Raw genomic sequence first — 20,236 nt, 5'->3', positions numbered from 1 at the left:
CTTTCTTAAAATTAAAGATTCCCACATCATTAACTGATTTATTGATTATTACAAACAATTCAGCCAGTTGTAATTTGATTTCTTTGTGACACAATGAGTCTACTCGTAATATCTTAAAGGAAAAAAGGCTTGGCTTATGATATTTGAGTGTCTTTTAAAATAAAATATAAAATTTATTATCAAAAACAATCGAGGGAAAAACATTTTTAATATAAAATAAGATTTTTTTTCATTCGTTTTCTTCTTGGTTGTTTGTATTTTTAGAGGTTACGGTTCCAACATCCTGGACAACCTTCTGTCTCGCATGGAGCAATACGCCAACAACCTGGAGGAGCTGGTGGAGGAGCGAACTCAAGCTTACAACGAGGAGAAACGCAAAGCCGAGGCTCTGCTCTACCAGATACTACCACAGTAAATATCCTCCACAGATAAACTGTGTGCACAAAGTGTTTTCTGCAGCAGCATGCGGCTGAAATGCTTTTATTTTGGGGTTCCAGCTCCGTAGCCGACCAGCTGAAACGAGGCGAGACGGTTCAGGCCGAAGCTTTTGATTCGGTCACCATCTATTTCAGCGACATCGTCGGCTTCACCGCTCTGTCTGCAGAGAGCACGCCGCTGCAGGTCGGTGGAAACCATGAAACCAGCGCCTAACTGGGGGGAATAGAAGCAGAACACCGGAAGATTAAAACTAGACTGCCATCTAGTGGAGAAAGAGAGTAACTGCATCTCAGATTTCCTGTTTCTGGCGAAGGAAATCACAACAAATCGACTTTTACACGGATTTTATGTGATAGATAAACATGAAGGAATGCATAAATAGTCAACCTTTTTTACTCTGATACCCCTAAATAAGTGCAAACAAATACCTTCAGAAGCCAACTAATCAGTGAAGAGAGTTAACCTTTCAATTAGGTGTTTCAGATTTATTTAAGTTCTTATTGTGATTACAAATTTACCACAAAATGATAAACGGTGAAATAATGCTCATCCCTAATATGAAACTATTAAAAAACAAAAGTATATCCAATATAAAATCATTTCCTTCCCCTTCACATTAATTACTGTGTTTCACCATCATAAATATTTATTTTATTCATTTATTTTGAACATGGTAGCAGTATATAATAACACACATAAACAAGAAATGCAAAGGACACATATTTTTGCACCACTGAAAAATAAATGTAGGAACCACAGATTTGATTTATTTTAAGGAATTTGGGCATTTGATTACAATACAATTTTCCTCTTTTGGTGATTTTTTAAAATGTATTTATGATAATACAGAACATTTTTCATATTTTAACTTTTTTGTTCAAAAGTTAACACAAAATGTTGGAAATGTGTCTTTTATTGAAAAACAAAACTTTCTATGGCTACTCTGTTTTGCATTTGTATTAAAAATGATTTAATTTGTTTCACCCTGCAGGTTGTGACCCTGCTAAATGATCTCTACACGTGTTTTGATGCCATCATAGACAACTTTGATGTTTACAAGGTGAAACTAATGTGTTGATTTAAAATTCTGAGTATGAGGCATATGAGGACTATTTTAGATTTTTTTTTAAAGTACATTTCCGCCAAAAAATTGATAGAAATGAACTTGAAAGTCTAAAATGTTCTCCAGCAAACTCAAAAATGTTCGACTTCCAAGTTACTTTCTAGAAAATTTCTAAGATTTTTAATCGCATTATTTTTACTTTTCCAGCTCAGGAATTTCTGCATTTTTTGAAGAATTCTTTTTAAATTAATCTCAGAAGTTCTTAATATTTTTCTAGCAAATTTTTGACTTTTCAAACTCAAAAGTTTCCAAAATGATTTTCTAGTAATGTTTTTAAATTAATCTAAAAATGTTGGAGTTTCTTGACTTAAACTTACTCCTTCATTTTCCTACATTTGCCCTAATATGCCCCCATAGCAGCCAGTCGGGCTAAATGTTAACCGATTCATTTACTGCGGTCTCTTCAGGTGGAGACGATTGGGGACGCCTACATGGTGGTGTCGGGTCTGCCGGTCAGGAACGGTAAGCGACATGGTCGGGAAGTCGCCCGGATGTCTCTGGCTCTGCTGGACGCAGTCAAGAGCTTCAAAATTCGACACCGACCCGATCAGCAGCTGCGGCTTCGCATCGGCATCCACAGCGGTACAGCCGCACCGCCGCACTCAAACTAAACAACAACAAACTACAAAAACGCTCAAATGTCCTGAGTTGTTGGTGTGTTTTCGTCTAGGCACTGTGTGCGCAGGTGTGGTCGGGTTAAAAATGCCCAGGTACTGTTTGTTTGGAGACACGGTCAACACGGCGTCACGCATGGAGTCGACAGGAGAGGGTGAGACCCGCAGGAAACCGCTCACGCATCAGCAGCAAAACATTTACACCCACAGAACCCAGAAGTTAGAACTTTACAGAACCACCATGCAAGGTTCAAGCACTATTCATTAAATATAACTGGGTAAATGCTAATTAAATGTGTTTACAAAGGTTGTTTTTTTTCTGTTGGACAATTCAACTCACACAGAATAATAAAATCCACACTTATACATGAGTTTAACTGGCTCATGTTTTATGTATTTTTATCTATATATATTATAGAAGCTAATATTAGCCATATTTCTTCTCTAAAAATGTAAGCTGGGACACAATTTATGTAAAAAATATTAATACTAATTAGAGCCGAAACGATTAATTCTGATTAATTGAAATAATTAACTAATTGAGCAATCGATTAGTCGTTAACTGGAGTATATAGACTGAATTAAAGGACATTTTCTGAAAGAACAATACACTCAAAGCTGTAATTAAGCCAAAACTGTGCAAAAAAATTAAACATTTAGCATTTAAGATAACACAGTGACAGTGACAAACAATAGATTCAATTCAGTTCAGTAATGTCAGACATGTTTACCTCTCAGCCCTGAAGATTCACGTGTCAGAGGCGACTCGTCAGGTCCTGCAGGAGTTCGGCTCCTTCCAGCTTCAGCTCAGAGGGGAGATCGAAGTGAAGGGCAAAGGTCGCATGAGGACGTACTGGCTACTGGGAGAAAATGAGAAGAACTGAGAGTCAAACAGCTGGATGGCGTTTTCAGACTGGCTGATCCAAGCTGGTTTCTCCAGGGATAAACTGTAGAAAAGAATAGACACAGACAAGACGAATGTTTCATTTGTAAGATAAAACATCAAAACTTGTGTAAATACATAATAAAATGGGTATTGTTACTTTTGTTTAAATGTCTCCTGGTAGTTTTCTGTGTTCAGTTTGCATGTATTGTGTTTCCTTTTTTATATTTATAATAATAGAGCATATTTTTCATATTTTAACATTTCTTTGTTCAAAAGTCAACACAAAATTTCTGAAATTTGTCTTTTATTCAAAAGTGTATTAAAAATGAGTTGAATTTGTTTCTCCCTGCAGGTTGTGGCGCTGCTAAATGTTTACAAGGTGAAGCTAATATTTCCGCATACTAGGGATAATCTAGATTTTTTTTTAAAGTAAATTTCCGCTAAAAAATCTCTGAAATTTTCTAGAAAAAACAGGGAAATTTTAGAGGTTGAAAATTCACACAAGGCATAAATTGGGTTTTCTCCAGGTTCGCATGTGAACAATTAAAAACACACAAACTCTATTTCTACTATTTTTTTATGATTTTACACTTGCAGGTAAGAATAAAAGACATTTAAGATTATAATATTACACCAGACAAGTAAAAACATTTTTAATGCAGGAATGTGAACTAAATGAAAAGTATGTTTAATAATATCTTAATGTGACAAACGAGCCTTATCAGAAATTAACACGAATTCTAATTTATTAAATATTATTGTAGTTTATGAGGTATGTCTGTGTAGCCCTGTGATAGACTGATGATCTATATGACAAACCATAACCACTCTTTGAAGGTGTTTAAATGGACATATTACCAAAAAAGAAAAAAATTGAATTAGTTTAATAAACAGTTATGTGCTTGGTACAGTGTACAAGTACAGTAACTTTACGGAGTTATTAAAATATCATCAGTATAAGAATATCGAGTTTGTTTAACTGTAGTGCTACTCTTACTTGAGCACATTTTTGGAGGGTAGTTGTTTAAATTTTCCAGTGTGAGATTATGCTATTACAATAAAATATGCAATCATTTAAAAGCCTTTCCATGCATGCTTACCAGGGAAATCATGTGTTCTCACAATTTTTGCATTTATACGTTACTTGTAAATAAGATAAAGTTGTTTCCATGCAGGTGGATGCCTGTATAATTATTCAGAGATTGGCCCTCGATTCTTTCGCTTTCTATTGGTTGTTACTGACGTCGCTCAGACCAACGTGCAACCTGATTGGTCATAGGCCTCCGTTGTTCACGCACCGTCCCCAGCTCGCTCTGTGCGGATGTCCGTTATGTTACTGTGGTCGGACGGTGTTACGGAGACAAGACTGGTATCCAAGCTGCCTCCAAATAAGTTTTAAAAACACATATCAACTGACCGAAGTGATTCACAGCGAGGCTCTGACCCGGGCCACAGCCCCCGTGACTCTCCGTTACATCGATACAGACACCCACAACACCACTGAAACGGTAGTCCCAACCCAGCACAGCTCCGCGGGGCCCCGGCGAGGCGCGGCGGGAGCAGATGGAGCCTGCACCGGCAAAGGCGAAGCCACAGGGCCGGCTCCTGGTGTCCACCCAGCTGGATGCTAAAGACGAGTTAGAGGAGGTAGGGAGACCAGGACTGGTTAGCTTGGATACCTAATTTTTTTTTTTTTTTTTTTTTGATGAACCGAGGCAGAACGGGGATATAATAGACCCAATTAAATTAAATTTGTGCAAAAAAAGCCAAAGGTACAAAGACATGGAACCATTTTATCAAGTGCTACTGCTAACAGGCTAGTTAGCGTAGCTAGCAGAAGATTAGCAGCGGTAGTTAAGAGGAATAGACCTGTGTGTGGTGTGTGAACACCTTGTTGAAGACATGGAGCTGAATGGGATAAAGTTATAGTGTTTGTTTTCAGTGTTTGGGCTCTTAGAAACGCTGCTGCTTTTATTTACAATCTCCAAGTTCATGAAATATAGCCTAGCATGCTAATGCTACGTAAACATATGGATGAGACCTATGTGACAGTTGCGCATGCGCCCTGTTTCACATGTCAGAACTGTTGAGACCCTGTTTATTTTTATTAAATTATAACTACTTGTGGAATCATCCACGGTTGGATCACAAAAGCAACCAAAGAAAAGTGCGTTTACTTTCACTTTTCGTCTTTAACCTGAAGACGAGAAGCTGAAGTTGCACAGATTGCACTATTTGTAAGGCCACCATGTTTACCTTGACTAAAAATACTGTAATATTATGGTATTAACGTAAAGATTTTAAACTGAAATCTATAATATGACTTAGCTGGTGTTATTTAAAATACAAAAGCAACAAACATTCATGCTGCTGCTAAGTAAATGTTGAGTTATTATTGTTACATCTTTAACATTAATTTATTGTTTTGATTGTGATGCCTATATTTGCGCATTGCGGATAGTTTTAAATGCTTAGTGTGTAGAACATTGCAGTATTTATATTGCAAAGAACAGCTTGGAGTGCAATACTTGTTGGTCAATATGTTCCAAGCGTTATGAACTTGCGGTGCACATGCCAATGCAATATTTAGCCAGTTGGACAGATTCTCATAGCAACACAATGCTAAAGTTTACAAAGGATAAAGAGAAAAAAGAAGAAAGTAGGCATATATTTCAACTGGCACCCAAAAATTTACTTTTCTGTTTTGCTATTGCAGTTTCAAGGATTCCTAAAATTATTGCAAAGATAAAAATCATTTATTCTTTTTCATTGCTTTTAGGTACATGGTCAGGGCTTATTGCTGAAGTTTTAATCCACTTAGATTTAACTTCTAGCTGGATTTTTGAAATCACCCTTATATCCTGTTGGTTAATGTCTTTAAATACCAAAAGGTTAACTAATTTACACCTGAGCAGATTCTTCTTACCCTAAGGAAAGGTTCAAATTCCATATAAAAAGTAACTGTAATATTATTAGAGTTTAATGATAGTGTTTACATTGGAACAAGTTGAATTAGCTCTTTTTGTTTCAAGATGAAGTATTTACTGTTATGAGTTTAAATGGTGATATTAGGACTGTTTTTATTGCACCTACTTAAAGACTAATCAAAGATTGTTTATTAAATGTTTCACGTGAATACTTAAATATGTTAAATTAAGCAACAAGTATGGCTACTTCAGTTTCCACATTTTGCCACTAGAAATATTTTTGAACGGTCTGCTTGTCTTTCAGCCAGCTGACCTGAAGGGGGCAGCAGCAGATGTGTTGCTGTTTTAAAATGTTGTATCTTGATACTGGAGCTGTCATTTATTACCAGTTTATTTAGATTGTTTGTTTTTCTCTGATGCTGCTCAGAACAGAATGGTACGATACTTTATTACATTCTGAAACAGCAAACTTAGTTTTAATTATTCTTGCAGAAGTTTAATAAAGGAGTAATGTCAGTGTTGGTGCGTCTAATGGTTCATGTTTATTTTATGTGTTCCAGAGATTGGAACGGTGTGTTGTGATCGTCCAGGCACTGACCAATGGGCTGTCAGAACGGGAAGCCAACGATGCACTCACTGCCAACGTAAGAAACGCTCATTGTTACAACAAAGTTAACGAAGTACGACAGAACATCTGTAAAAGATTTCTTATTGTGGGTTGTCAAATTAAAGGTTGGATTTTTCTAAATGTTTTTGTGTGAAATCATGGAGCAAACGTCTGTGTATCCTTTGTGCAGGTGTGTAAAGGCCAGCAGCAGCATGAGGAGGTCTGTCTGGGTCTGTTCACCCTGGTCCTCACAGAGCCGAGCCAGGCCCAGAGGGTGAGTCGCCTCTCCATGTCTCCTTCAGCATCACTGCAACTGAATCATAACAACCTTCTGATCTGGTGTGTTGGAACAGTGCTACAGAGATCTGACGCTGGTCAACAGAGACGGGATGAACATAGTGCTGGTAAAAATCAACCAGATCCTGATGGAGAAGTTCCTCAAACTGCAGGACAATCCCAGAACGCAGGTAGAACCCATCGTCAATGTGAAGGAAATAAGACAAATCAACCAATCAGTCAAGTTTATTTGTATAGCAAGAAGGCATTTCAAAGTGCTTTACATCATAAAAACCAGTAAACATTACATTTTGCCATCATTACACATCAAATTGTTTATTAATGTTTAATTTATTATGGTTCAAAGTAACTCTAAACAGGAGGGTTTTCAGTCTAGATTTAAAGGAACTCAGTGTTTCAGCTGTTTTACAGTTTTCTGGAAATTTGTTCCAGATTTGTGGTGCATAGAAGCTGAATGTTGCTTCTCCATATTTGGTTCTGGTTTTGGTTCTTCGGAGCAGAACCAGAAGACCTTAGACGTCTGGTGGGTTGCTATGACAACAGCTGATATTTAATATATTGTGCTGCTGAGCCATTCAATGATTTATAAACTAAAAGTATTTTAAAGTCTATTCTACAGGGAGCCAGTGTAGGGACTGTAGAACTGGGTGATGTGCTCTAACTTCCTGGTTTTAGTCAGAACACCAGCAGCAGCGTTCTGGATCAGCTGAAACTGGAGGATTATTTTAGGCAGACCTGTAAAGATGCTGTTGGTGTAATCACTGCAACTAAAGATAAACACATGGATGAGTTTGTTTAGATCTGAGTGCTCAGAGTGTTAATGGTTGGTTTGTGTGCAGCTGGTGTGGCTGGTCAGGGAACTGGTGAAGAGTGGAGTAATTGGAGCGGACGGCGTCATCATGACTCTTCTGAAGCAGATAGCAGGTTAGATTCTCGCAGACTTTGTCTTTTATTTCAGAAACCAAGCGCTCTGTTTGTCTTGATGTTGCTGTTTGCTTCTGCAGGCGGAGACATTTCCGCTAAGAACATCTGGTTGGCTGAGAGCGTCCTGGACATCCTGCTCGACCAAAAGTAAGCCTCACTCACATCCATTCTATAAAGAGGACCTATTATGAAAAACTCACATTTCATGTGTTTTTGAACTTCTGTTTGGGGTCAACTTCTTCTAAAAACAACCTAGACACTTAAAGAAGTATTTTTTGGCAATGCGAAACGAGCCATTTCAAAAATCTTCCAAGCATTGAGTCATATTTTAAAGGCACTGCACTGTTACCTAGCAACCCAAGCGGAGCTCCAGCACATTTTCTCAGCTGTATGCGCTGTACAATGGCTGCTGGAAGAGATAAGTGTTTTGTTGTTGACTTGCCATCCAGAAATGACTTGCTGCGTTCTTGTTGGTTGTACACAAGGCTCCACTTCTGCCTTTCAAAGATGTACGGTTGTACAATTGCGCATTTGTTTACAGCCATTTTTACAGTGTGCGAATGTAAACGTTGAGTCGCAGCATTTTATTTGGATTTAAAGTAACAGAGACCCAAAAACAACCTATAGGAGCTCAAAATAGGCAGAACTGACCAGACTAAAATTTTATCTAAGAATAATTTGGTGCAAAAAATATGATGAAGATGTTTCATAAAGCCTGTAGATCTGTCCTAACCTGTTCAAGGAATCATAATGTTTAAAGTTTGGTGAATTTTCACAATTAAGTCTCTAAATGTTTTCGTTCTCTGAAGGGAGTGGGTGTTGAAGAGCGGGATGTTAATAGCGATGTCGGTGTACACCTACCTCCGTCTGATTGTGGATCACGGCACGCCGAACCTGCTGCCTCTGCGCCAGAAAGAAGTGGACTTCTGCATCAGCATGCTGCGGGAAAAGGTGGGAAAGGAAGATCTCCTGTTTCAGTTCTCGTTCTCACGTCGATAACTCTCTCTGTCTGTGTTGGTAGTTCATGGAGTGCCTCATCATCGGCAGAGATCTGGTTCGTCTGCTGCAGAATGTTGCTCGGATCCCGGAAATGGAGCTGCTGTGGCGGGACTTGTTGCACAACCCTCAGGCTCTCAGTCCTCAGTTTACAGGTGAGCTCAGCTTCACTACCTGGAATCTGGCCACTAGGGCTGAAAGGTGGGTTTTTCATCAAATAATCACTTTTCTTTCCTTTTTTTTTCTCACCAATGTTTCGGTTCCCATAGTTCAGAGTGATGTCAGCACATAGAGGGCGGCCATCTTGTTTTAAATCTTCTGTTTATTTGGACTTTGAATTGAATTCAGATCAACTTTACAACAAAATATAAGAGTCTAGCGAAAATATATATTTTTTTGTGAAAATAAAATCATGATGTCACAAAATTAAAGTAATAGAAATACAATAATAAACTCATAAGACAAAAGAAAAAGATCAGAGATTTTATTTTTAAGCTGTATCGCCCAGTTCTAAATGTCAGTGTAGTGTTACGCTGTCGTTTTGTTTTATTATCGTTGGTTTAATGACATGTCTGTGATGTCGTTCCTGCAGGGATCCTCCAGCTCCTGACGGCTCGAACGTCTCGGAAATTCCTTGCCTGTCGACTGACTCCAGACATGGAGACCAAGCTGCTGTTCATGACCTCCAGGGTAAAAACATAAATTCTCTTCCTCTCGCACCCTCTGAGTTTCAAACACAAGCCTTAGTGAACTGAATGACGGTGATTAAACCTGTGGTCTGTGGCTCTTAGTGACTAAATAACTGTTGATTTCAAATTTGGATATAAACAGATGCTGGTCAGTTTTTATGGAACAATTGCTAGGCCTGTCACTTTAACAAAGTTTTCTGGACGAAAAATTGATCCAGAAGTTATTATGATGAACGATAACATTGTCGTTTTGATTCAATTTTCAAGAATTATAGTGGTAGAATAATGAAAGAACATATTCTCAAAGATCAATAAACTTTAAATTCTAACAAATATTTAACACTGGAACAGGAAGACATTTTAAATATCCAAACTGAATAAACAAAACATCAGAAATAACACATAAAATTAATTATAAAGTCGCCGTAAACAAAAAAAAACTGAAAACTTTTGTCATCCAGTTTTTGTTTGAAAGAGAAAAACAATAAATCATACAAATGGAAATTCTTGAGTTTGTTTTAATTTATGGTGTGATTAATTGGTTTATTGATTGTTGCGACAGGCCTAACAATTGTATAAAATTTCCACAACAAAATTACACCAAACTTACTTTTAAATCTGTTGTCATGGTCCTAGTGACCATGACAACAGAAGTAAAACAAAGCTTGGAAAAGATTATAACTTTGTGTTGTGTTTTTATGAGTAGATTTTGATTTGAAAGTTGTAGTTTTGTCCTAATTTATTCTGAACTTCAAACTATTCATTCAAATTTAAAAATACTTTATTGAACCCAGAGGTAAATTTACATCTCCTTCCTTGTACATCATGCTTTTCAGATTTGAATTTTCAAAGTAATTATAAAACTATGTATCATTTCCTTCAACTTCCCAGTTTTTATGTATTTTGTGTTGGTTTGTCTCATAAGTCTGAGATTTTCACTCAGAATATGGAGTAGTTGAAGGGATGTGATCATTTCTGTAAGGCTCTGGTCATGTGGTTGAATTTGTGTCCTCACCTGCGCCTAGGTGCGATTCGGGCAGCAGAAGCGGTACCAGGACTGGTTCCAGAGGCAGTACCTGTCCACAGCGGAGAGCCAGTCGCTGCGCTGCGACCTGATCCGGTACATCTGCGGCGTCGTCCATCCCTCCAACGAGGTGCTGAGCTCCGACATCCTGCCGCGCTGGGCTATCATTGGCTGGCTGCTCACCACCTGCACGGTAAGAGGTCGCGACCCCAGGCTCCCAGGGGGGAAGTGGTGTTTTTTAAACAGGCTAACTTGTGAACTTTTCCTGCAGTCGAACGTGGCGGCCTCCAACGCCAAGCTGGCCTTGTTTTACGACTGGCTGTTCTTCAACCCAGAGAAAGACAGCATCATGAATATAGGTAACAATGAAACACCCAGCAGTTACTATGGAAAGCAGTATAACCATAAATATGCAAATAGTTCTGGATCTTCACACATCAATAATTAAAGCAGGTTTCAACAATCGTTTTATGTTTTGACCCATTAATTTATGCCAAACTTAAAATCTGCTTTATAAATGTCTTAAAGAGACGGCACAGCTTGTGTTCTGTTTTATATTTTGCCAGTCAGAGATCCCCTGATCAATACCAGCTTTCAGTTTCCTTATAGACATACAAAATCCTATTATGCAAAATTTGTATTTGCGTGTTTCTATATGTCTATTTGGGTTCAGCTGAAGAGTTATAAAAAAAAAACTTCCAGGTCGTTTTTTGGCAATAATATAATATCTTTTGGTCTCTGAAAAACCTCCTGATTGTTGAGTCACATTCAATGGGCGCTGGGCTGTTACCTAGCAACTCCAGCAGAGTTCTGTCCGTTACCTAGCAACCCAGGCAGAGCTCCAGAAAGTTTGGTCAGTTGCTTTTACTGCTGTGTACGTAGGCTTGTCGCAATAAGTCAATTAATTGCATGAAAAATTTAAATGAGCTCAATAATGTCCATTTGGTGATTCATTGTTTTTCTTTTTTCTCTCTTTCTGCCGGTTATTGGTAAAACTGTATGATAAAAGTGTTCAGTTTGGTTGTTTGATCTTTCAGCTGACTTTTGTTAAGGACAGATTTGTTTACAGAGACTTCATAATTAATTTTATTTATTCTTTTGTTGTGGATATTTAAAATGTCTTCCAGTTTCGGCGTTAAATGTTAATTTGAATGTAAAGTTTATTGAGCTCTGTGAATGTGTCATACCATTAGCATTATATTACTTGAAAATAGTCTCAAAAAAACAATATTATAGTTTATTGCAGTAACTTCTGGGACAATTTATCATCCAGCAAAATTTGTTATCATGACGGGCTGTACAATGGCTGCTGGAATAGACAAGTGTTTTGTTGTTGACTTATCACCCAGAAACGACTTGCTGCATTCTTGTTGGTTGTGCAGGAGGCTCCATTTCTGCTTTTCAAAGATGTCTGGTTGTCTAATTTTGCATCTATTTGGTTCCAGAACCAGCCATCCTGGTGATGCATCACTCCATGAAGCCTCATCCTGCCATCACAGCCACACTGCTGGACTTTATGTGCCGGGTAACACACAACCTGGATACTAAGCTACACACAAATACACACAAAATCGTTTCCAATGAGTAACACCTCCTACTCACTGACCCCTCAGATCATCCCTCACTTCTTCCCTCCGTTGGAGTCTCAGGTCCGGCAAGGCGTCTTCAATTCACTCAACTTCATCATGGAGAAGAGGGTGCTGGCGTAAGAGCTGCGTCTCACTCACCGTTTTATGTTTGTTAAACTATCTACATGTTGTCCTCCCACTAACTGATCTGATTTGTCTCTCAGTCACCTTGCTCCTCTGTTCGATAACCCAAAACTGGACCGAGAGCTTCGCTCGATGCTCAGGGAGCGGTTCCCCGAGTTCTGCAGCCCGCCGTCTCCTCCCACCGAAGGTAGCGCATGCACACACTGAAAGCCACTTCACGGTAAAACTCAACAGGAAACCAAAGGAAACACCTTCAGCTGAAATGTTTCTGTGCCCTGCAGTGAAGATGGAGGAGGCGGTTTCCATGGAGATGGACAACCACGTCCTGGACAAGGAAGAGGGCTGCTACGACCACACGGAGGCAGCTTTCAGCGATGACGAGGAGGAAGTCAACAACAAAGGTAGAAAAACGGAGAAGATTCACTACAACCCAACGGTGCTCAAAGTAGGGGGCGGGGGCCATTTGTGGCCCCTGAACTGATTTTCTATGTCCCTCCCCCGAGGGGGGCGGATACATCAACTAAGTTTGAAGATTTTGAACCGTGTGACAAAATATTTGTTATAATCGGTTCAGACTGGTTTGATTTAAACAACCAGTTTAAGTTCAGCATCGAGTCTGGAACCATTTCCTTTAAACCAGTTAAAACCCAGATTAATCCAGGAGTTTTATTTTTATTTTTTTGTTTTATTTCCAAAAATGTACTTTAGTTTGAACAAATAATGTTACATTGTAAGCTCTTCAACACAAACACAGAGCAGTAGTTTTATATAACTAATGTAAAATAACCATAAACATTGGCAATATTGGTGTTAAAGTTTTCATTCTACAATGTAAAATAACAAAAGTGAAATAAATGTATACATAAGTAAAATAAAATTATTTGTACCTCTTTAGCACTCCATAATGGCTTGTTTTAGGGCTGCAGATGTTCCTGATGGGACGTGACATCACTCTAACCGTTGACCAATCACTGTGCAGGAAAGAAGAGGGAGTTCCGGTTCCATCCAATCAAAGAAGCGGTGGTAGAGGAGCCAGCTGACATCACACCCTGGCTCGACCAATTAGACGACACCATGAAGGAGAAGGTTCAGCAAATTCAGAAGACCAGGTGAGAGCTCAACACCGCCCCCTTCAGGTTCGGCCTGGAAGTACAACTGTCTCCATAGCGATCGGGTTTCTGACGTTTGTCCTCCTCTCAGTGACACGGAGACTCAGTGCGAGGTCATGCAGGAGGTCGTGGATCTAATCATGGAGGTCAGTTCACTTTGACACGAAGCAGAAAAAAATAGAAATGATGTGATCAAACAAATCTTTTTTTCTGGAGTCTTTAGTCGGATTTTCACAGTGAAAGAGAGACTGGAATTGGCGCTGCAGCTTCCTGTCTGTTTAGGTCATGTGACAGTTAGCACAAGCTTAGCTTTGCTTCTGTTTTTTAATAATTAAAATACTTAGAAACAACTAACATGCATTTCAATGAGTTATAAAAAGATATTTGTTTTCTTATAGGCCATAATGTAATTAAAGCTGCAGTATGTAACTTTTCTAAAACAATATTTTTTTTACATATTTGTTGAAATTTTTACATGACAGCATAAAACAGATAATCTGAGAAAAAATAGAGGTCCTTCCGTCTTCCAGTGCCAACTAGAAACAACCAATCAGAGACAGGAGGCGGGTCTTAGGGCTGCTCATCACCTCTCGTTCCCCCCTACCTCTCCGCTTACGCTGCAGCTAGCATAGCCTATTGTGAATGCTAAAGCTAGTTAGCATGGCCATGGATTAACAGTTTTCCTGTAACGATAAGTTGTTTCTCTGCCATTGTCACGTTTAGCATTGCGTTCACAAGGTTGATTGTCAGCGCTAAAACCCTCCTCCTGGCTGTGATTGGTGGTTTCTGGTTGGAGGTGCAGGAGGATCTTTTCACAGATTATCTGTCCCTTGTTATATTGTCACAACATGGTGACAGTTTTAACAAAGATGTAAAAAACATAATTTTTATAAAAGTTGCATACTTTGATCCGGTTGATCGTTTCTGCTCCAGAATGAGTTCTTCTTGTTTTCCAGGACGACTTCGACACGGAGCAGATGTCGGCTCTGGCTTCCTGTCTGGCCGAGCTCTTCAAAGATCACTTCAGAGGGGAGGTTCTCCCCGAGGAGATCACCGAGGAGTGAGTCCATCCTCCCTGACCCGAACCGACGTTCCTCCGCTCGGCGCCAGTCCGTTTGACGTCTCCGCCGCTCTCTGCAGGTCTCTGGAGGAGTCCGTGTCCAAACCCGTCTGCCTGATCTTCAGGAACCTGGTCACCATGCAGGAAGACAACAGCGGCTTCTCGGTGCTGCTGGACATGTTGGCCGAGCTTTACCAGAAGCAGCCGAAGATCGGATACCACCTGCTGTACTACCTGAAGGCCAGGTGAGAAAACGGCCTTCAGGGGCCGACATGTTGATGTCAATCATGTTTTTATTGTTATTATTATTATTATTATTATTATTGACCCTTTGCACGTATTCAGAACGCAACACCATCCCCCATGATGGACATCAAAACAACCAATGCGCTTCTGTAAAGCCTGTCAAAAAACCACACCAGTTTTTTAGTATTGAGCTAAATTAGTCTCATAAAGTCTCACAAAGCGTACAATGAAATTAGTAAGCTTGCTTTACGGTTGTTTTTTGTCTTTCTTTTCCTTTTACTGTGGCGTTCAAAAAGTTCAATAAACAACAAACTGGACTAATTCCCTTGTTTGTTCATAGAATGTGGTAATATTCATAACTATTGTTAAATAGAATTAAATAGTTCATAAAGTGTAGGAGACAAAGTTTGTTAAATTTTAAGAAACTACGTCTCCTAAAGTAGCCATGTCAAATTAAATCTGTCTGTCTGTTTATTGATTTATATCCAGGCAGATTATATGTCGCATATCAAAACATCAGCAAATTTCTCAGCTTCACTTCAAGACATTTTATAGAAATCGGATAAGAAATATTGTCACTATGAACATTTTTGTGACAGATTCTAACTCATCCCGCATTGTGGACATGAATCAACGCTGCGTAATAATGGCGCCTGAAGGAGCATTGCTAGCGTTAGCGGCTAATAGGTGATGTCCCACACATTAACGTATTTGATTCATGTGATCATCTGTGTGTTTGTGTTGACAGCAAAGCGGCGAACGGGAAGATGATGCTGTACGAGTCGTTTGCCCAGGCGACGGCGCTCGGCGACCTGCACACGTGTCTCATGATGGACATGAAGGCGTGTCAGGAGGACGACGTCCGGCTGCTCTGCTACCTCACGCCGTCCATCTACTCCGAGGTAAATACATCCTGACCTCTGACCCTTTCCCTCAAAGAGGTTTTAGAGAGGCTGTGTTGAGCCCTCCTCCCCCACATGTTGCTGAACACATTACGATTGAAAGTGTGTGTTTAGTTTCCAGATGAGACGCTGCGGAGCGGCGAGCTGCTCAACATGATCGTAGCCGTCATCGACTCCATGCAGGTAACTCCAGCGGCGTCAGACACCATGAATGTTCTTAAAGGGCCGGAACATATAACCATAAAAACTGTTAAAATATTAACAGAACGTGTCGATAAGCACTTCTTAAAATTAAATAATATTGAGCATCTTTCCACCAGGACTTTATGACAGTTTTCACAATTTCCTTTTTTTTTCTTGCTATCAAAATTACAGATTTTATGGAACTAATTTAGAAATATTTGCACTCATGGATGACAGTAAATCTTAACTTTTAGTTACTCGACATAATAATCATTGACTATAACTTGAAGTCAGTAGGAAATGAGTAAGAAATACTGCCACCTGCAGGTTGGAGTTAGCATCACTTAATCCTGGCGTTCAATTTTCAATGAATTTATAGTAAATTTTGCTGGATGACAAATTGTCAGAGAAGTTACTGCGATAAACAGTAATATTGTTTTGAGACCATTTTAAAGTAAAATAATGCAAGAACACATTCTCAAAGATCAATAAACTTTAAACACTGGAACTGGAAGACATTTAAAATATCCCCAAAAAATAAACAAAACAGAAACATCAAATAAAATTAATTAAAGTCTCTGTAAACAAAATTGTCCTTCCAAAAAGGGCTTGTTGAGGCTGAAAAATTTTTTTATCCAGTTTTTGGTAGAAAGAGAGAAATGAGGAAAAACAGCAGGAAATTCATTTTATGATTAATTGTGAATAAAAACTTAAAACTGCACTAGTGTGAAAAATGTGTGCCTGTTCTTTGTAGAAATTTCTACATTGGGAAAAACATTGGATTGATGTAATTTGGCAGTAAACCGATTAAAACTGTTTTGATTTGATTGATAGAATAATATTTAAGCACATAATTGTTTTTCTGAAGTCTTTATTTATGTGCTCATCTAAGGGCCACACGTTGGTGTGTTAATCAAAGTTTTCGTGGCGCTCACCTGGATGTGTCTGTGTTCAGCTACAGGAGCTGATGTGTCATGTGATGATGGGGAACCTGGTCATGTTCCGGAAAGACTCGGTTCTGAACATCCTCAGTAAGGAAACGAGATCCAGAGTGCGGTTTTGCTTTCCGTGGCTGTGTGGACTCCAATGTGTTCTGTTTGTTTCTGGTCCTCAGTTCAGTCACTGGAGTGGGAAACGTTTGAACAGTACAGCACCTGGCAGCTCTTCCTGGCCCACAGCATCCCACTGGAAACCATCATCCCCATCCTACAGCACCTCAAATACAAAGGTGGCAACTTTCACTGGGCAATAGAATGTCCAAGAACTAAAATAATAATAATGGATTATCAATGCAATTCATGAATGGATGAATGGTTGGCTGGTTGGTTCATTGGATGAATGGTTGGATGAATGGTTGGTTCAATGGATGAATGGTTGGATGGATGGTTGGCTGGTTGGTTCATTGGATGAATGGTTGGTTGGATGGATGGTTGGATGGATAAATGGATGGTTTGTTGGTTGGTTGCTTGGATGGATGCATGGATAAATTGATTGGTTGATGTATTGGTTGATGTGTTGATTGACGTATTTATTGATTGATGTGTTGATTGACATATTGCTAACTGTTATTGGTTCATGTTGTGTTTTTAAAACTCTGTGTTTTTGTTCCCAGAGCATCCGGAGGCCTTGTCCTGTCTGCTGCTGCAGCTCCGCAGAGAAAAGTACGACCAGATGAAGCGTGTTTTCACGTTGTGATCCGTCGCTTGGGCTAACGTCTCCATCTTTATCCTGCAATCAGGCCAAGTGAGGAAATGGTGAAGATGGTTCTGAGTCGGCCCTGCCACCCAGAGGACCAGTTCACCACCAGCATCCTGCGCCACTGGGCGTCCAAGTACGACGACACGCTGGGGGAACATATCAAGGCTCAGCTGATCAAGAACAACAACCAGCCGCGCAAGAGGCAGAGGTGGGGACAACTACACATATCCCTTAAACCAAGGGAGCTCAAACTGGGGCGCAGGGGCAGTGAATCAGTTTCCTCTTGTGTGTCTTCAGTCTTCGTAGTTCGAGCAGCAAACTGGCTCAGCTGACCCTGGAACAGATCCTGGAGCACCTGGACAATCTGAGGCTGAGTCTAAGCAACATGAAGAATAACTGTGAGCACAGACACGCACTCAGACACTCAGACAGCAGTTGATCCTGCTCAGGTCGATGACGCATCTCCTCTTTCTTTCAGTCTTCACTCAGACTCCCATCCTTCAGGCTCTGCAGCACGTTCAGGCCAGCTGCGACGAAGCTCACAAGATGAGGTGAACATGCTAAAAACACGCATTCATCACAACGTCACGGTTTCTTTTGACCGGCACTCTACCTCTGCAGGTTCAGCGACCTGTTCGCCCTCGCAGAGGAGTACGAGGATTCTCAGGCGAAGCCTCTGAAGTCCAGGAGGAAAGCGCCGGCCTCGTCGCCGCGCTCCAGGAAGGGCGTAGCTCCGCCCACCAACAACGAGGAGGAGAGCGCCTCCAGCAGCGCTTCAGTACGTAAAAATAACTTCCTGTCTGTTTCTGATCGCTCCAGTGAAGCAAAGAGTAAAATAGGCCACCATGTTTGCTTCTTAAACTGCATAAAATGAACAATCAATTTTTTGTCGTCCTTATATAAATGTATTTTCTCAAAGATGCTAGAGGAAGTAATTTACACATCATGAACTTGTTTCTGTTTGTCTGTTTGCTGCAGGAGGAGGAAGACTCAAAGCCCAAAGCGCCGAAGAGGAAGCGGAAAGGGTCGTCAGCGGTTGGCTCCGACAGCGACTGATGAACCTTCTGACCAATCAGACGCCAACAAACACCGCCATCCGACCAGTCGCTCAGCGCTCCCCTCCCCATTCCCTACGGAGGGAGAAGGAGGCTCCGGGTTTGGGACTTCAAATCCAGGTCGTGGGTCGACTTCCTCCTGATGAAATTGATGCCGTTGCCAGGGAGATGAGGAGCGGGCTGCTGGATTTTGATCGCGCTGGGAGGAAAAACCACAAACTCTTGATCCAAACTGACCGATTTTTAGACATTGATGAGAGGGACCCCTGTAGTTTTTCCCTGGAGGGGCGTGGACTCGTGATTTCCTGCTGTTTTTAGCAGCTACTTCCTGTTTGTCTCGCTGCAGTAAAAGCATCTGTTCCTTCATGTCAGGTGAATTCTTCATAAACACAAATGATGGTTTCAGGGTCTCATTCGTCTGTTACTTGGGAGTTTTGATTGGAAAGCAAAGTGGGGGTTGCTCAAAAGCACAACGGCAGCATCAGTCATCGTCACGGCAACCTTTTACTGTATTTACTGTTGTGTACAAAAACAATCTCAAATGTGGTTTTGATTTTTCTTTTTTTTTCTGTCCAGAGCTTCTGATCTTTTCTGGCTTTTGGCAGAAACACGATGAGATGGATGCAGATCAGCAGAAGTATTTTTTTATTGACAGTGAATCTTTTACAGAGTCGCGTTTTTAAGGATATTTGGAACTAAATCTTTAAGCTTTCCAAAGCCGAGTCAGAAAACAGCAGAAGTCCTCTGCCTCAGTTTTATTTGCAGCCATATGTCTTTACAAAGCCTTAACTGGTTCAGACACAGTGCTGATTTTACAGGATGTGAAAAATAATAAATGAGCAAATGATGAACGGCTGATGTTTGTAGAGGACGAAACCATTTATCTGCTCATGCACATCTCTGGAGCCAAATGGTGCCTCCTTAACCCAACCCCGGATTAAATGGATTCATTTTCATCTCTGGATCAAAATTAGCTTCTTTCCAGGAAGCTACATTGTTGTGGGAAAGTATTTTCTCCTTAACATTGTTTTTCTAATCTTTTAACAGGTTAGAATATGTTTATTAACATTACAAAAAACGTTCATTAAATTCTTTTACACAAAATTATTTCTAGATAATTCAGGTTTTAGTCTATTTTTTAGCTCCTTTCAGAGTGAGCTGATTTAGGGCCTCCTGTCACTTTAAATCCAAAGAAGCTGCTGCTGGCCACGCCCCCCAACTCAATAGCTGCCAACAGATTCGTAATTAGAAAATGGCGAAAAGCAGAAATAGCACAACCTACAAGAATGCAGCAAGTGGTTTCTGGATGGTAAGTCAACAACAAAACACTTGTCTTTTCTAGCAGCCACTGAATAGCGGGAAAACCAGTTCATTAAAAGTGTTGGAACTCTGCTTGGGTTGCTAGGTGACGGGACTGGACTGGGGTTGCTAGGTAACGGCTCCTTGCATGTTGAATTTGACATTCGGGAAGGTTTTTGAAACGGCTTCTTTGCCGGACACCAAACATTTACTTGTTGCCAGAAAAAGTCGATTGTGTTTTTTGTTTTTGTGTCTTAAGCACGTGGGCTGTTTTTAGAAGCTATAGAAACTCAAAAGGAAGTATAAAAATGTTCAAAATGTGAATTTTGACAAACACATCGTCTAGTAAAAGTAGTTCTCAAATTTTAAAAAAATCACTAGCTACATCCCAACTGGATCGTTTCAATAGGCCCAATGGAGGTGTTTAAATGCCAGATATTTAAACGC

The 20,236-nt window shown here is 40.0% G+C and overlaps 2 protein-coding genes across 2 annotated transcripts in view; both read left to right on the top strand.

Annotated features, from left to right (window-relative positions):
- The window catches only part of LOC102230348 (atrial natriuretic peptide receptor 1-like), a 46,975-nt gene extending 43,742 nt beyond the window's left edge, over window positions 1-3,233 (top strand). The window contains exons 18-23 of the mRNA XM_023344601.1: window positions 265-411; window positions 498-621; window positions 1,430-1,498; window positions 1,969-2,143; window positions 2,232-2,330; window positions 2,914-3,233. Coding sequence (XP_023200369.1) covers window positions 265-411; window positions 498-621; window positions 1,430-1,498; window positions 1,969-2,143; window positions 2,232-2,330; window positions 2,914-3,059 — 760 coding nt within the window. The 3' untranslated portion in view covers window positions 3,060-3,233. The remainder of the gene's footprint in view (window positions 1-264; window positions 412-497; window positions 622-1,429; window positions 1,499-1,968; window positions 2,144-2,231; window positions 2,331-2,913) is intronic.
- Window positions 3,234-4,369: 1,136 nt separating this feature from the next.
- On the top strand, window positions 4,370-19,346 carry ints3 (integrator complex subunit 3). Its single transcript, XM_005805487.3, has 29 exons — window positions 4,370-4,708; window positions 6,549-6,632; window positions 6,786-6,869; window positions 6,949-7,062; window positions 7,732-7,816; window positions 7,897-7,963; window positions 8,626-8,767; window positions 8,838-8,967; window positions 9,405-9,502; window positions 10,527-10,718; window positions 10,797-10,884; window positions 11,971-12,050; window positions 12,139-12,230; window positions 12,318-12,424; window positions 12,519-12,638; window positions 13,217-13,346; window positions 13,438-13,492; window positions 14,303-14,406; window positions 14,487-14,651; window positions 15,401-15,554; window positions 15,669-15,737; window positions 16,693-16,768; window positions 16,852-16,965; window positions 17,350-17,398; window positions 17,476-17,643; window positions 17,733-17,833; window positions 17,914-17,986; window positions 18,057-18,213; window positions 18,414-19,346. Exons 1-29 carry the CDS (start codon window positions 4,625-4,627, stop codon window positions 18,489-18,491), a joined length of 3,060 nt encoding a protein of 1,019 aa, XP_005805544.1. The 5' UTR covers window positions 4,370-4,624; the 3' UTR covers window positions 18,492-19,346.
- Window positions 19,347-20,236: the final 890 nt, after the last annotated feature.

Source organism: Xiphophorus maculatus, chromosome 13 (genome assembly GCF_002775205.1).
Source record: "Xiphophorus maculatus strain JP 163 A chromosome 13, X_maculatus-5.0-male, whole genome shotgun sequence".
NCBI lineage: Eukaryota > Metazoa > Chordata > Actinopteri > Cyprinodontiformes > Poeciliidae > Xiphophorus > Xiphophorus maculatus.
This window is presented reverse-complemented; position numbering and strand designations above follow the sequence as displayed.

Excerpts from the sequence above, each read along its gene's own strand:
- ints3 (XM_005805487.3), top strand. The coding sequence starts at position 4,625 with ATGGAGCCTGCACCGGCAAAGGCGAAGCCACAGGGCCGGCTCCTGGTG. Across the intron at positions 8,768-8,837 it reads TCAGCATGCTGCGGGAAAAG|TTCATGGAGTGCCTCATCAT; the intron begins GTGGGAAAGGAA and ends CTGTGTTGGTAG. Across the intron at positions 16,769-16,851 it reads CTCGGTTCTGAACATCCTCA|TTCAGTCACTGGAGTGGGAA; the intron begins GTAAGGAAACGA and ends TCTGGTCCTCAG.